This window comes from Miniopterus schreibersii (assembly GCF_964146895.1).
Source record: "Miniopterus schreibersii genome assembly, chromosome: 2".
NCBI lineage: Eukaryota > Metazoa > Chordata > Mammalia > Chiroptera > Miniopteridae > Miniopterus > Miniopterus schreibersii.
In genome coordinates, this window is record NC_138102.1 from 182,565,891 (window position 1) to 182,583,842 (window position 17,952).

General features: G+C 37.4%; 1 protein-coding gene and 1 pseudogene across 2 annotated transcripts in view; both read right to left on the bottom strand.

Moving 5' to 3' along the window:
* The window catches only part of SLC25A17 (solute carrier family 25 member 17), a 41,657-nt gene that overhangs the window by 19,668 nt on the left and 4,037 nt on the right, over positions 1–17,952 (bottom strand). Inside the window, exon 2 of the mRNA XM_081130391.1 lies at positions 2,805–2,865. Coding sequence (XP_080986517.1) covers positions 2,805–2,865 — 61 coding nt within the window. The remainder of the gene's footprint in view (positions 1–2,804; positions 2,866–17,952) is intronic.
* Positions 10,231–10,730, bottom strand: LOC308552387 (ubiquitin-ribosomal protein eS31 fusion protein pseudogene; annotated as a pseudogene). The gene has a single exon. The product of its transcript is annotated as a ubiquitin-ribosomal protein eS31 fusion protein pseudogene (transcript).

Genomic DNA, 17,952 nt, shown 5'->3' on the forward strand with positions numbered 1-17,952 from the left:
TATATATATTTTTTATATATTTTGTTTTTTGAGTTGAGTCACATGAAACTATCACCTATCCTAAAACTCTAAAATTAATTTTAATGGAACAGAACAGAGACCCCAGAAATAGACCAACGCCATTATGGTCAGTTAATATTTGACAAAGGAGGCAAGAGTATCCAATGGAGTAAAGACAGTCTCTTCAATAAGTGCTGTGAAAATTGGACAGATACATGCAAAAAAATGAAACTAGACCACCAACTTTCACCATACACAAAAATAAACTCAAGAACGATAAAAGACTTAAATGTAAGTCATGAAACCATAAAAATCCTGGAAGAAAACATAGGCAGTAAAGTCACAGACATCCCACGTAGTGGAATTTTCACTGATACATCTCCTAGGGCAAGAGAAACAAAAGAAAAAATAAATATATGGGACTACATCAAACTAAAAAGCTTCTGCACAGCAAAAGAAAACAGCCTCAAAATACAAAGGAACTCCATGGTCTGGGAAAACATATTTGCCAAGGATGCATCTGATAAGGGCCTAATTTCCAAAGTGTACAAAGAACGCATACTACCCAGTAAGAGGAAGACAAATAACCCAATTAAGAAATGGGCAAAGGATCTGAATAGACACTTCTCCAAAGAGGACATACGGATGGCCAAGAGACATATGAGAAAATGCTCAACATCCCTAATCATCAGAGAGATGCCAATTAAAACCACAATGAGGTATCACTTCGCACCTGTCAGAAGGGCTCCATCAATAAATCAACAAACACACATGTGCTGGTGAGGGTGTGGAGAAAGGGGAACCCTGGTGCACTGCTGGTGGTGCAACCACTATGGAAAACAGTATGGAGGTTCCTCAAAAAATTAAAAGTGGAGCTGCCTTTTGACCCAGTGATTCTACTCCTAGGATGTATCCTAAGAATCCTGAAACATTAATCAGAAAGAGTATATGTACCCCGATGTTCATAGCAGCACAGTTTACAATAGCTTAGATCTGGAAAGTGCCCATCAGTAGATCAGTGGATAAAAAAGCTGTGGGACATTTACACCATGGAATACTACGCAGCTGTAAAGAAGAAGAGTCTTGTACCCTTTGGGACAGTATGGATGGACCTGGAGAAAATTATGCTAAGTGAAATAAGCCAGGCAGAGAAAGACAAACATCACATAATCTCGCTTATATGTGGAATCTAAAGAACTTAATAAACTGATGAACAGAATAGATTCAATGACATGGAAGCATAGATGAGACTGACAAATGTCAGAGGAATGGAGGAGGGTGGGTGGGTGGAGGGGGAGAGAGTAACCAAAGAATTTATATGCATATATGTACAACCCAAGGACATGGACTATGGTGTGGAGAGGGACTGGGGAGGGGGATGGGACGGAGTGGAATGGGTCATTAGGGAGAAAAAGGGACATCTGTAATATTTTAAACCAAAAAAAAATTAAAAATAAAAATAAAAAAATAAAATAATAAAAACAAAAGGAAAGGAGGAAAAAAATAAAATAAATAAAATTAAAAAATAAAGTTAATTTTAAAAAGTCATGCTCTGGCTGGTGTTGCTCAGTGGTTAGAGGTCAACCTGAGCACCAACCAGTCACAGTTCGATTCCTGGTCCAGGGCAAGTACCTGGGTTGCAGGTTCAATCCCCCACCCTGGTCAGGGCACATGGGGAGGCAACCAATCAATGTGTCTCTCTCTCTCTTCCTCCCTCCCTCTCTCCCTCCCTCTCTAAAATTAAATGGAAAAAATATCCTCAAGTGAGAATTAACAACAAAACAAACAAATAAGCAAAATAATAGTAGTCATGAGCCCTGGCTGGTGTGGCTCAGTTGGTTAGGCATCGTCCCATGCACCGAAAGGTTGCCAGTTCGATTCCTGGTCAGGGCACGTGCCCAGGTTTCAGGCTTGATCCACAGCCGATTGATGTTTCTCTCTCACATCAACGTTTTTCTTTCTCTCTCCCTCTCCCTTCCCCGCTCTCTACAAATCAATAGAAAATCTCAAAAAATAAATAAATAAATGACAGGGCTCTGACCAGATAGCTCAGTTGGTTAGAGCATTGTCCCGATACATCAAAGTTACAGGTTCGATCCCAGGTCAGGGCACATACAAGAAGCAACCAATGAATACATAAGTAAGTGGAACAACACACTGATGTTTCTTTCTCTCCCCCTTCCTCTATTTGAAATCAATAAATAAAAATTTAAGAAAAAATAAAAGATAGCAGTAATGAAGGGTTTTAACATAGGAATTCGTTTATTCAAAGCTCAACTTACTCTTGTCTTTTCATGTACATTTTAGCATAGGTTTATAATTTCAAGTTGAGAAATATTGACAAAAAAACAAGCAGGAGTTATAGAGAGTTGCACAATCCTATAAAGCAAGAGGCAAACTAGGAGTGCATGCCTACATGAGCAAAGACAGTGGGTATTTGGCTCCTCTATGTTTCCTACTTTTTCTTCTCTTTTGAGAAAATCTACCCCCAGCAAAAACTCTCCACTGTGCCTTTTAAAAGTCATATTATTTATCAGAAAGAATGGCAATGATTCAAAACTTATTAGTGACAGCCCACTTGGTTTATCTCGGAATAGAAAATGCCTGAGGCTCTGACTCATCCATGAATGCCTCTCTATTAATTAGGAAATAGCAATGATGATGAGTATTTAAGGGAGTGAAAATGGACAACAGATCTTTAATGAAACAGAATATCCTTATGCTAATTTAGAACTTTCTAGAGAAATAGGTTTGCCTCCTGACATCAAATGAACAGGAATATGTTGACTACAAAAGAAACTCACCTTGAAGTCGAAGTCGAGCTGTATCCAAAGGAAAAAACACTGTCATTGCTGTCACGCTGCCCTAAAAAGTTTGAAAAGCCTTTAGTCATTACACATCACAAGACAATGAGCCACAACTTTTAAACCAACAAAAGTTCACTGTTAACGATGGGTCAAATCAGGTTTTCAGCAAACAAATGCATGCAACATTTTAACCTATTGGGATTATTACTGTTCAAACTTCTATAATTATGTATTTAAACAGAAGTACTACATTTTCTGGAAGAAATATTTTTTCTCACTGATACTGAAAAAAAATGTAGTGGGTCCCTAGAGATGAAAATCAATCTTAGGGGTTTGGAACCTAGGACACATGTCAAAGATAGCAGGTAAATGGATTTTTAACCTTTCACAGGTCAGTTGCTGCTCCGATGCTCTGAAACCAAAATACCCAGTAATCATAGAGATAACTACTTCTACCCTCCATGCTCAGTCAAGATATTCACCACAGCCCAGCCGGTGTGGCTCAGTGGTTGAGCACTGACCTATGAACTAGGAGGTCACAATTCGATTCCTGGTCAGGGTACATGCCCAGGTTTTGGGCTCGATCCCCTGGAGGGGGCATGCAGGAGGCAGCCGATTGATGATTCTCTCTCATCATTGACGTTTCTTTCTCTCCCTCTCCCTTCATCTCTCTCTAGAATCAACGGAAAACATATCCTCCGGTGAGGATTAAAAAAAAAAATTTAAGGGTGAAAAGGGGGCTTCCATTTCTAGCAATATGTGACCTAGACAATGTGCTACAAAATACCTACCACTGTTTAATAAAATATTAAAAATGTAAAAAGAAATACAACAAACACCCTTTAAATCCTTAGCTGAACTCACGGGAAAGTAAGGGAAATCCACTGAGGCCTGAAAGAAGTGTAGAAACCCATAGTGTTAAGCATAGAAACCCACAGGCTCTTCAGCTCTGGTTGCCTGAGAATCTTCTGTCAGTCTAAATGCTTAAAAGACTCCATTATTTTTAAATTGAAGTGAAATTCACATACATAAAATTAACCATTTTGAAGTATACCATTTAGCGACATTCAGTACATTCAGTGTTGTGCAACCACCACCTCTGTCATGTTCCAAAATATTTTCATCACCTCAAAAGAAAACTCTGTACCCATTAAGCAGGCACACCCCACTTCCCCCTTCACTCAACCCTGACAGCCACTAATCCGCTTGCTGTCTCTATAGATGTATCTATTCTGGATATTTCACATAAAAAGTTATGTAACATGTGACCTCTTGGGTCTGGCTTCTTTCGCTTAGCATGTTTTCAAGGTTTATTATCCACCTTGTAGCGTGTGTCAGTTCTTCATTTCTTTATGTGGCTGAGTAACAGTCCACTATGTGCAGACACCACATTTTGTTTATCCATTCAAAATGCCTGAAGTGAGATAGAGGTAAGAGTTACACATTGTGAATGTACTCAGTACCACTGAACTGTACACTTTAAAATAGTTAATTTTGTTATGTGAATTACACATGAATTTTACTAAAAAGCATTTAATCTTCACAACAATCTAATGAGTTAGGTACCATATTCTTTCCACTTTACAGACGAGGAAACATGCTAAGGTTTTGCAGCTTGTCTAATGTCATATACCTTGCCAGGGACAGATCAGTATTTGAACAAAGGCAGCCTGGCTCCAGAGCCTACTCTTAACCACTGCTGTAATTAAAACTTTTTTAAAAAATTACTGATACAGAATGAAAAGCTAGCACTTTAAAAAGGTACTAATATGGGGCCTATTTTATGTGTCAAATATTTTTTGTGGACTAGTCCGAAAACCCAGCAGAGCATGGCACAGCATACGCCCTGAAATTGTTAATGAATGTTTGGCTGTATGCACCTACAAGTAGACTTAATATCCACAGGGAAATGTATTTCAAATGCTAAAGGTAAATTTGAAACATAGCTATTCTGTACACTGGGGACTTGCTATATGTCTCCTTGCCAAGCAAACACACAGATGACTGTTTTCACAAGCAGCAGTTACCAGAAGGAAAATATTATATATGCGAGTCTTATGCTAAGCTACATAAGCACATGATTTTTCAGAATTTGAATTAAGTTCCTCTTTACATAAATAATCAGTTTTTTTCTCTCTCTAGGACTGTATGTTCCCTTACATAAAATTAGAAGGCACAAAATGCCAAGAAGATAACCACAATGTATAATACTGTTCTGCTAGAGAGGCATAAAAATAAATCCATTGTTTTGAGTCCCACAGAATCCTATCTGAGTGGGAGTTGTATTGCTGACAATTATTAAAATTTAAAAGAATCAATTTCCAGAGAAAAACCTTCTTGTATCTCACCAAAACATTTTCAGACTTAACATTCTACCATCTCCCTCTGGCATTTAACCATTCAGTGTTGGAAAAATAAATTAGTTCCTACACTGCACTGGTACCTGGAGCTGGGAAAGCCTTTAGAGATCACCTAGCAGTGGAGTCCCTTCACCTGAGAACTGAGGAGTCTGGGCCAGGGTTAGCTAAGAGGTCTGCCTGAAGCCAGAGTGGCAGAGATGGACTTAGAATCCCTCGGACTCCGAGTACTACTGTTCACTGTTCTACCTCAGTTCTCTACCTTTTTTCAAATCAAGATATAAATGACTTTTAACCTTTACTCTTTCTCCCACATATAAAAGTGTACACAACAAAAACACACATACACAAATCTTAGAAAATCAAACAAGAAATACTTAACAGTGATTATACTGGGAGGGAAAACAATTAAGGGTTAACAATAAGTATGTTTTAGTTTTGAAGTGGAGAAAAAGCAAATTTTTTTTAAAGACCTCAGAATACAAGAGAGTAATGTAGCCTAGGCATTCTCAAAGTACAGTATGGACATCCTTGGAAGTCCCCAAACCCTTTCCAGGGGTTTGCAGGATCAAAATTTCTTTCATAAGAATGCTACGGCATTATTTACCTGTTTCTTTCTCATTTTCTCAGTGTGTAATAAAGTTTTCCAGAGGCTACATGATGTGTAATATTACAGCAGACTGAATGTAGAAGCAGATAAAAGGATCCAGCTGTCTTCTGTTATGTCAAAGAGAGGTTTTACAAAAATATAAAACGCCTTTTTTTTTTTTAAATAATAGTTTTAAAAAGTTAAATGTTAGCATGTAATAGGTTTCATGTTTTTAATGAATAAATGTCTTGATGATTTCTCAATGGATACTGAGTTATAATCACATAAACAAAAGCTGTTCAGGGTCCACAGTAATTTTTAAGAGTATTTAACACATCGCTTCTACTATACCTTTCAGCTGATGGTATCACACTAGTGTGATATACAATGTTGAAAACTTCATACTACCTCTGGGTTGGCCACTGTCCTCTCCAGGAAACTCTTTAAAAGGTAAGTAACTCTATGAAGAATAAATATAGCCTAGAATTGACACCTTAGAGAGAATCATTTATTAGAGGCATTTTTTTAATGATGGGTACTACATAGCTAATAAAGAACATCCAATAGGATGCTAAAGGGGAAGCAAGCACAAGTCTGGATGGAAGTGAACTGCCATTCTGGACATTCAGAAGCTTGTATCATTAAAAGACAGCGAGCAAAATCAAGAGTGGGATGAAAGCCTCTAGGGGTGAGGGGGTCAAGTCAAAGGCTTTTGCTAAGTATATTAAGGACCATTCTAGTGACCGATTTGAACAGATGTGGGAAGAGGGAGAAGAGGAACTTCAAGGACCACTCTTAGGTTTCTGGCTTAAAGAACGAGGGTAACAGTATTGTCATTAACTGAGATGGTAAACACTGCAGGGGGAGCAATTCTGGAGCAAGAGATACTGAATTTGGGTTTGAATTAGCTAAAATTTAAGCATATCAAAGACTTCTACTTGATGTCCAGGAGGTAACCAGATATCAGTCTGGAGTTCCAGAGATTCTGGGATAAATATGAAGATTTGGAAGTCATTAGAATATCGCATATTTCCTTACCTTAATGACAACAATGATAGTACCATGACTTAACGGATTCTGTTTGTTAGGGATGAGTGGGATAATTATTTCACCAACAATATGTGAATGTATAGTTTTTATTTTCATAATCAAATTTTTATTCTCAAAAATATATGACATGCCAGGACATTTTGTGTTTATATTTTCTATTTCATTAATTTCTTCTCTTATCTTTATTGCCTTCCTTTTTCCCCTTTTTGGATTTATTTTGATATTCTTACGTAACTTCTTGAGATGGATGCTTCTCATTACTTTTAAGTCTTTCTTCGTTTCCAAATATGACTTAAAGGCAATACATTTTCCTCTAGGTATTTTAGCTGTATCTCACAAGTTTTTCTTTTCTTTACAATTCGGTAGTTTTTAATATATCCACAAGCTGTGTGGCCATCATCAAAATGTAACTCCACAACATTTTTATTACCTCAAAAGGAAACCCATACCCATTAGCAGTCATTCCCCATTCTCTCCTCCTCCTGCACCCTGGAAAACAATAATCTATTTTCTGTCTCTATTTTGCCTATTCTGAACATTTCATATAAATGAAATCAAATACATGAACTTTTGTGACTGGCTTCTTTCAAGACTCACCCATGTTGTGGAATCAGAACTTCATTCTGTATTATAGTTGAAAAATATTCTAGATACATCACATTTTGTTTATCCATTCATCAGTTGAACTTGTTTCCACTTTTTGGCTTTATGAATGCTACTATGAACATCCTTGTGTAAGTTTTTGCATGGATATGTTTCCAGTTCTCTCAGAGTGCAATTGCTGGATTGTATTGGTAACTCTATGTTTAACATTTTGAGGAACTACCAAAAGGTTTTCCACAGTGGGTGCACAATTCTATATTTCCACGTGCAAAATATGAGGACTCTAATTTCTCAACATCTTTGCAACACTTATTATCCGTTCTTTTAATTACAGATATCATAGAGGGTGTGAAATGGTATCTCACTGTAGTTTTATTTTCATTTCCTTGATGACTAATGCTGTCAAGCATCTTTTCATGTATCTATTGGCTACTTGTGTATCTTTTTTACTGATTAGTTTTAGAGAGGAAGAGAGAGAAACATCCATTTGTTGTTCCACTTATTATTTTTTATTGATTTTAGATTGAGGAAGGGAGAGAGAAACATCGATTGGTTGCCTCCTGCATGTGCCCTGACCGGGGATTGAATCCACCACCTCTTGGTGTACAGGACAACACTCCAACCAACTGAATCACACTGGCCAGGGCTTGTTGTTTCACTTATTTATGCAATCATTGGTTGATTCTTGTATATGCCTTGACCGGGGATCGAGACCCCATCCTTGGTGTATTGGGATGATGCTTTAACCAACTGAGTTACCCAGTCAAGGCCTGTCTTCACGTTCTTGAAAGGTCTTTGAAGCACAAAGGTTTTAATTTGGTAGAAGTCCAATTTACATATATGTTATTACTTGTGCTTTTGGTATCATATCTAAGAAACCATTGTCTAATCCAAGGTAATAAATATTTATGCCTGTTTTCATCTAAGAGTTCTGTACTTCCAGCTTTTACATTTAGATCTGTGGTTCATTTTTAGTTACTTTTTGTATACGGTATGAAGTAGGAGTCAAGCTTCATTCTTTTGCATGTAGAAATCCAGTTGTCCCTGCACCATTTTTTAAAAGGACTATTTTCTTCCCCTACTGGTGTGTTTTGGCATCCTTGCCAAAAGTCAATTGAACGCAAATTGATTTTTTGGACTCTTGAATTCTAGTCTGTTAATCTGTCTATCCTTATGCTAGTACCACACTCTCTTGATTACTGTAGCTCTGTACTAAGTTTTGAAATTGGGAAATCTTAATCCTCCAACTTTGTTCTTCTTTTTCACAATTGTTTTGGCTATTCTGAGTTCTTTGCATTTTTCATATGAATTTTATCAATTTCTTAAATCAATTTCTGCAAAAAAACCAAACCGGAATTTTGAGAGAGATTGTACTGAATCTGTAGATCCATTTGGAGAGTAGTGTCATCTTAACATTTGTCTTCCAATCCATGAACATGGATGTCTTTCCATTTATTCAGGTCTTTAATTTTTTCAAAGATGATTTGTAATTTTCAATGTACCTACAAGTTTGCTTCTCCCCCACAACGCCAGTGTGTCCAGGGCATGAACCAGGCATGTGCACAGACCAAAGCCAACCTGGGATAAACAAGGAGTTACTTTGTCCCTGGCTGATATAACACAAAACCCACCAAACTGGGTACAACTCTACCCAGGTCAGGGACACCTACAAATTTTAATATGCCCTATCTGTGCTATCATTCAGTTGTAAATTCTTATTTCCATTATGATTTCTTCTTTAACCCATAGATCATTCAGAAATGTTTCTTAATTTCCAAGTATATATGCGTTTGGGTTTTTTATTTATCTTTTTGTGATTCGTTGTTGGCTTGATTGCATTATGATGCAACAACTCATTCTGTACTATTTCAAAACTTTTTCAAAGTTTAAGTTTTGCTTTACAGCCTGGTAAATGATCGGTTTTTATAACTTTTCCATGTCTGGCTTGAAAAGAATGTATTCTGCAGTTGTTGGGTACAATGTTCTGTATATGTCTATTAGGTCAAGTTTGCTACATACATTATTCCATCCTTTAAATTCTTGGTTTTCCCCCCTGCTTGTTCTATCAATTACTGAGATATATCAAACCTTCCATTTTGATGCCAGACTGGTATATTTCTTCTTAAAGTTTTGCTAATTTCTCCTTTAAACATTTAGAAAAACACAAACATAAAATTACTTATTTTCCTCAGATACTGAGCCTTTTCCTCAATGATGTCATCCTCTTGATGCCCAGTAATGACACTACTATAAAGTCTATTTTATTTGATGTTAACAGTTTTATCAGCTTTCTTTGGTTAGTATTAGTTTGGTGTGTCTTTTTTCACATTTTTATTTTCAAACACTCAGTATCCATATCTTTTAGCTGTATCTTTATAAGTAGCATTTTCCCCTTTTTAAAACCAATCTAGCATTTTAACCAAAGCATTTAATTAACATTTGGATTTTTAGCAGCCATCTTATTTGTGCTATCTTTCATACATGCTCTGCGTGCTTTTTCTGCCCTTTCCTGCTTCCTATTTGACTAGAGTTTTTTTCTAATTGATTTTTTTCTCTGGAAGTTTATATATATATTGTTTCTATCCTTTTACAGGCTTTTGAGTGATTATAGCATACACTCCCAGCTCATTGATTCTAAAAATTTTTAATATGTTTATCTTCCTCCCAAATACAAATTTAAATTTAATTCATTTCCTTTACCCTTCATGCTACTGTTATCATGTATTTTAATTCTAACTTCTTTTATTTCTTTTTAATATCCACAAAATAATATTATTTGATAATCTGTCATTGTTGTTCATGACTTTTATTAACCTATATGCAATTACTTGTCTTCCGGTTTGCTAAAGCAATAATAGATCAGACAACATCTGTCACAATAATGTCTGTCAAAGTGAAAGTGGCTGGCCACAAAAACTCCAGCACCACATTCATCTAAAGGGCACTCCCGACAAAGGCGACTGATTTTGCCACTCTTGTCCACTTTGTAGTACTTAAGGGCAGCCAGCGTCACCTTCTTTCTATTATGCTTATTCGTCCTGGGAGTGGTGTAAGACCTCCTCCTTTTCTTAGCACCACTACGAAGTCTCAACACAAGATGAACAGTGGACTCCTTTTGAATGCTGTAGCCAGACAAAGTACGTTCATCTTCTAGTTACTCGCCAGCAAAAATCAGTCTTTGCTGATCAGGAGGAATTCCTTCCTTATCCTGGATCTTGGCCTTTACATTTTCTATTGTACCTGAGGGTTCAGCCTCAAGAGTGATGGTCTTCTCTGTAAGGGTTTTCACGAAAATCTGCATCTTGGTGGTGGTTCCACCCCAGATGGAGGATTGGGATAGAAGGCTATTATTTGATAGTTACTGTTTGTTGAGATTTAGCAACATACAATATTTACAACTTTTTCTGCTCTTCATTCTTCCTTCGCTTACCTTCCATCTGGGATCACTCACCTTTTAAACAAAGAACATCCTTTAGAATTTCTTCTAGTGAGAATCCTTCCTGTGGCAAAATGTTTTTGATGGTCTAAAAATGTCTCTATTTCACCTATGTTTTGAAGATTATCACTGGATATGGCATTATAGGTAGTAAATTATTCTCTCAGCAAAATGAAGAAAAATTTCCATGGTTTCCTGACTACAATCACTGCAAATTAGAATCAGGTGTCAGTTATACTTTAGCTCACTAATCCTATCTTTACCTGTGTATGTTGAGAAACCTGTGCTTGAATTTGAACCTATCAATCAGCTTCAACAATTATCAATTCATAGCTACACATTAAAATATTTTAGTTTTACATTTTATTTGATCAAAGCAAAGCATGCACATAGTTTAAAAAGTCAATTAATATAAGTGACAAAATTTAGTATTTTCTGCCCACGCCTCTCCATTTTACCCAATCTTCCTTCCCAGATGCAAGTATTTTAAGGTCTTTTAGAATTTCTTTTGGAATTGACACACCTCCATGTAATTTTTTAAAATCCTGATATCTTTTGATTCCATCCATTGTAGACATTATTTACCTTTTATTATGGAGTGTGAGAATTTAGACCTGCTTCTTGTCCCACCCTTCTCAGTTAAGATTTTTGCTTAAATTAACTACCAGGTATCCATTTAAATTTTCAGTTATTTCACTTTTCATTTCTCAATATTCTATTTGGTCAATTTTCAAATCTGTTCACCCAATCTTAGGTTCTTGTTCCTTGTACACATTTTCTAGCCTTTCTTTTATTTTCTTATATATACTAAATAGCTTTTTTTCCCTAATCCTCACTCAAGGATATATTTTTTTTAATTGACTTTAGAGAGAGAGGGAGAGAAATATATTGATGTGATAGAGAAACATCGATCAGTTGCCTCCTGTATGTGCCCAACCAAGGTTCAAACCTGAAACCTAGGTATGTGCCCTGACCAGGAATCGAACTCGCAACTTTTTGGTATACAGAACGACACTCCAACCAACTAAGCCACCTGGCCAGGGCACTAAATAGCTTTTTAAGACTGTGACTAAACATTCCGTTTTCTGATTGTTGCTGTTGTCTACACTTCTTGTTCACAATGCCTTGCTTCTCTGAGTTTACTTAGTTGGATTGAACTGGTCATTTACCTTAGAATTTTATTTTGGGGCATTCTTTTAGACCTCGTGAAGATAAGTACCTCTAGAAAGAATATCTGTCAGGCACTTTGGGGCTCCACCACCCTGGAATCACTCTAAGTTAAATTACTGGCTTTAGGTTTTCAAATCATGCAAGTACTGGGAATTTGGGCTACAACCTAAGGGAGGGCTTGTGGTTTCAAAATCTCACTGGTGATCCACTCCCCACCTTACCTCCCCCCCCCCCCCCAATCAATGCCAAGGTTGGAGATAGCTGATTTTCCTGGGGAGAAGTAAGATTATTTCCTATTCACATTTATAGCATATTCCTTTGGGACTCCTTTGGGAAAGTCATCTTGGACAGACTTTCTCGCCTTACCTGAATCTCTGGAAGCTATGAAGTTCATGTTTATCTGATAAAGCAATTTATGCAGAACAAACACTGCTCTCCTTGCCCCTGGGTCTTGCCTTTACCCATTCTCCAGTCTGAGAGTTCCTTATATTCTTGTCACCTTATTAATGCTTTTGAGTACTTATTTTTTTTTAAACATTTTACACAGGTTATTATAAAGGGAAATTTTCAGAAAGTTCGATTAGCTCCCTAGTTAGAAACAGAAATTGCGTTATATTTTACATTATAAATATTAAAATATTGATTAAATTATTTTAAATAATATTAAAATATTTAAAATTTATGAATGTGTTTATCCTTTACTATTTATTCTACTTCATTTTTATTTCATGAAAACTTGTATAAGGGCAAGTTGGTAATATATCATATTTTGAATCTATTACCCCATAACATCTAACACAACTCTTCTATATTCCCTGTATATTTAAATATATTTCTAACTTAATCCCCTGCCTCCCAAAAGTTTATAAAGTTTAGTAGAGTAACAAATACTAAACAAAAGCAAATCAAAACAAATATAAAACAGCAACCATTTTACCCTGGATATGAAAATTAGAAAAATGACAAAACCTGGGAGGAACTCCCCCACCCCCCAGAAATCTGAAGTTAGGCCCTTTCTACACAGGTATCTGATTAAAAGACACACCAATAGATATTCAAGGAGTTATCCAAATAACCTCAAGAGCTTCCAACCAGAAAAACTAGACCACAAATAAAAACACTGCTCTAGCAAAGTACATCTGATAAAAAATGGTAAGTATTTGAATCAGTTTGAGTAGTAGCCTGAAAAACAAAGGGATATCTGCCAGAGGAACTGTAACAGGGAGAATCAATATTTCTTGCTGATTTACTGGATGTGGATTACAAGAGAGAAGAGAAAGTCACAGGAATAAAGATACCATTGACAAAAATAGGAAAGTCAAAAAAGGGACCTAGTTTTAAGAAATTACTAGTTCAGTGCTCGCTTCGGCAGCACATATACTAAAATTGGAACGATACAGAGATTAGCATGGCCCCTGCACAAGGATGACACGCAAATTCGTGAAGCATTCCATATTTTTAATAAACATATGGGACTATATCAAACTAAAAAGCTTCTGCACAGCAAAAGAAAACAGCCTCAAAATACAAAGGAACCCCATGGTCTGGGAAAACATATTTGCCAAGGATGCATCTGATAAGGGACTAATTTCCAAAGTGTACAAAGAACTGATATTACTCAGCAAGAGGAAGACAAACAACCCAACTAAGAAATGGGCAAAGGACTTGAATAGACACTTCTCCAAAGAGGACACACAGATGGCCAAGAGACACATGATAAAATGCTCAACATCCCTAATCATCAGAGAGATGTCAATTAAAACCACAATGAGGTATCACTTCACACCTGTCAGAATGGCTACCATCAACAAATCAACAAATGACATGTGCTGGTGAGGGTGTGGAGAAAGGGGAACCCTGGTGCACTGCTGGTGGGAGTGCAGACTGGTGCAACCACTATGGAAAACAGTATGGAGATTCCTCAAAAAATTAAAAATGGAGCTGCCTTTTGACCCAGTGATTCCACTCCTAGGATGTATCCTAAGAATCCTGAAACATTAATCAGAAAGAATATATGTGCCCCGATGTTCATAGCAGCACAGTTTATAATAGCTTAGATCTGGAAAGTGCCCATCAGGAGGTGAGTGGATAAAAAGCTGTGGGACATTCATGCCATGGAATACTACGCAGCTGTAAAGAAGAAGAGTCTTGTACCCTTTGGGACAGTATGGATGGACCTGGAGAAAATTATGCTAAGTGAAATAAGCCAGGAAGAGAAAGACAAACATCACATGATCTCGCTTATACGTGGAATCTTAAGAACTTAATAAACTGATGAACAGAATAGATTCAATGACATGGAAACATAGATAAGACTGACGAATGTCAGAGGGATGGAGGAGGGTGGGTGGGTGGAGGGGGAGAGAGTAACCAAAGAATTTATATGCATATATGCACAACTCAAGGACACAGACAATGGTGGGTAGAGGGACTGGGGAGGGGGATGGGACGGGGTGGAACGGGTCATTTAGAAGAAAAAGGGACATCTTTAATATTTTAAACAAAAATAAAATTTAAAAATATATATATATAAAAGAAATTACTAGTTCAATCTTAGACATAGTGAATTTGAGATGATAAATTGAACTACTCTCTCACCTAGGTTCTAACAGTATCATGTATCCTGTGCACAAAATTTTATTTCTTAGTAATCATTGCATTGTGCTGTATTTAGTTGTTAAGGATTTTTTCGTTATTAGACCATAAAAATCTCAAGGGCAGGAACCCAACAAGTAATTATTTAATGACTAAATAGCAAAAAAATCCAACCACCCAGTTTTTGTTTATTTTGTTTTTTTAATCCTCACCCAAGGATATGTTTTTATTGATTTTAGAGAGAGAGGGAGAGAGAGAAGCATCAGTGTGAGAGAGAAATATCAATCAGTTGCCTCCAGTACACGCTCCGACCAGGGATCAAACCCGAATCCTAGATATGTGCCCTGACCGGGAATCAAACCCACAACCTTTTGGTGTATGGGATGATGCTTCAACCAACTGAGCCAACTGAGCCACCTGGCCCAGGCTGGTTTTGTTTGTTTGTTTGTTTAAGTCAGCTGGCAATACCATAGGGCAGCCTAAGAGACAGATGACAGCTAGAGAGGAAAATGGCAAGCAAAGTCACATAAATCATTTTCAGCCTAAGTTCCTGGGCACTTCTGGCTCTCTTTCTGTTGTAAATAATCCCATAGCGGACACCTAGATTTCTTAATAATATATCAGCATCTACATATCAGATTATATATCAAAAACATAGATGGTTTACGCATTTTCTGGGATGTGTCTCTCCTGTAAAAGTCAATAAACATCCAAAGTCTACTTTTTAATTTGGCTAACACAAATACTCATGGAGTTGAGCTGAAGTATTTAATACCACAGACAGAATCAGAATGAAATAGTGGGGTAAACCTGGTGAAGACTTTGTTCCCTATGCATGTGCAATATTATGGAAATAACAGAGACAGACACACATAAATATAGAAGCAGAGAATCATGCCTTTTATGTACAAATAATGATGTTTGGGTTGGCCTACCAACCAAGTCACCAAATTTGACCGTTTCCAAAATGCTTCACCCTTCAAGGATGAAAAACGGGGGGGGGGGGTATGCAATGCTAGTTCCAATGTCAATTTCCAAGAAGAGTCCAAAACTGTTCGAGTCATAGCAGCACCACTGAAATCAATGTACAGCATCTCCTGATAGAGTACATGGCGTTATTGGGTAGGATTATTTTTAAAAAAAGAAAAGCAACTAAAATGCATTTTCAGTGGTAGATCTTGAGCTAATGAAATTACAAAGATTGAAAGCCACTTACTGTGGCTTTCATATTAAAACAATATGTTATTTGCCCAATCCAGAATTAATATAAGTCTTTCTCTTGATGTAACAATCACACCTATATACAGACAGATATACAAATGAAACAAAAGGCCTAGTGGATAACACACCTGAGCATCTAATGGAAAGAGCATGGGCTTTGGAATAAAACAAACCAAGGTTTGGGTCCCAGTTATAATACATACTGTATAATAAGTAACTGTAAAACTCCAAGCCTCAATTTCCTCATTTGTAATTTTAGGACCAACACCTAACTGTTGATGTTGCTGTGAGGAATGAGAATTAACTTATGGAAGTCTTTTAATGACAGTATATAGTACATACCTGATGTTTTGGGCCATACAGCACCATTCCCTTCTCCCAAGGGTGGGCTGAGTTCCTTTACTTCTTCCTACTACATGCAATCTTGGGAGGATGGTAAACCCAGGTGCCCACCCTCCACCTGTTACAGTTAAGGGTGGGCATATGACCTTGAGCATGGCTAATAGGGGCTAGAGGAGCTGTAGGGGAAGAAGAAATAGGGACAGAATCCACTGTTTCCAGTGGCGGTGCCCAACAGACATTCATTCTCTAGTGATTGGTTCAGAAATCTCTTTGTAGTCTGCTGGTTCCTTCCTGTTTCAAGTCTTCAGCCTCCCCACTGATCCTGAGAGCTCCCAAAGAGCCTGCCAATAAACTTTCTTTTTGTTAAATCACCCAAACTGTTTCTCCAGCTTTCAACCAGACAACTCTAAATGATATACATGAGGAAATGCTTTATATTCTGAAACAAACACATCTAAGAAAACCCCAAAACCCAGGATATGAAACTCCATACCAGTTATAAAAACAAAACAAAAAAACTATGTGTAAATGCTTATTTGTATATAAACACAGAGAAAACAGATAATGAGGGAGATGTAACCACATTTTAACAAACACTGTTTCTGATATACTTTAACCCAAATATCTTTGCATAGTATGACACTCCGACTTCATATCCTTCTACTTTCTCCAATCATTTTACACCAGCTATGTCAGAATTAGCTTGAAATCCCCTGAATGCTGATTTATACATTAGGGCCTTTTAATATGCTTTTTGTCCTGTCTAAAATTCTCTTATTGCCTTCCTATTTCATTTTGCCTAATAAATTCCTACTCTTCCTTCAAGACCTGGTCTAGCCTGGCCAGGGTTGCTCAGCAGTTGAGCATAAACCTATGATCCAGGAGATCCCAGTTCGACTGCCAGTCAGGGCACATGCCCAGGTTTCAGGCTCCAACCCCAGGAGGGGGTGTGAAGGAGGCAGCCAATCAATGACTCATCATTGATGTTTCTATCTCTCTCTCCCTCTCCCTTCCTCTCTCTGAAATCAATAAAAACATTAGGGGGGGAAAAAGGCCTGGTCTAAATATGTTAACCTTGGGGGACTTCCCATCACCTTCATAGGTGCACGTGAAGCTCACCTCATCTTCCTTGGTACCACCAGGGGCCTTGTACACTCTTCTACGTTGTACTTAAGAAGAGCTTCTTGAGGACAGGGACTCTTTCACTGATCTTTATATCCAGAAGTCCTTATACAGTGAATCAGGAAGTTCCCCTACTTAGTTTCTACTTCTAAAAGGTAGGTACTTTGTGTATATGGTAAAAAGTCCAACGTGGCTCAGGTAGTTGATTGTCATCCTGTGTACCAAAAGGTCACTGGGTCAGGGCACATCCTGTGTACCAAAAGGTTTGATTCTGGGTCAGGGCACATGCCCAGGTTGTGGGTTCCGTCCCAGGTCTGGGTGCATACGGGAGGCAACCAAGCAATCTCTCCTCCTCCTCCCTGCCTCCCTCCCCCTTTCCCTCTCCCTTCCTTTCTCTCTAAAATAAATAAAAATTTATTTATTTAGTGTAATATTTAGTGTATAAGTACAGGGTCAGACAATTGGGCCTAATTTTCTCTTCTGATACCAAGTTGAGAAAAGTGCTCTGAATAAGCCTTCTTACATAGTTCTAAGGCTAGGTATGCTTGGACTGAGTCACAGAGTGGGAGGAGAAAGGAGGCCTCATATTTCTGTGATGTGAATTTTTAAGTCAGCATTTATTCAATGAAATATAATTCTTTTAAAATATAAATTATCCAA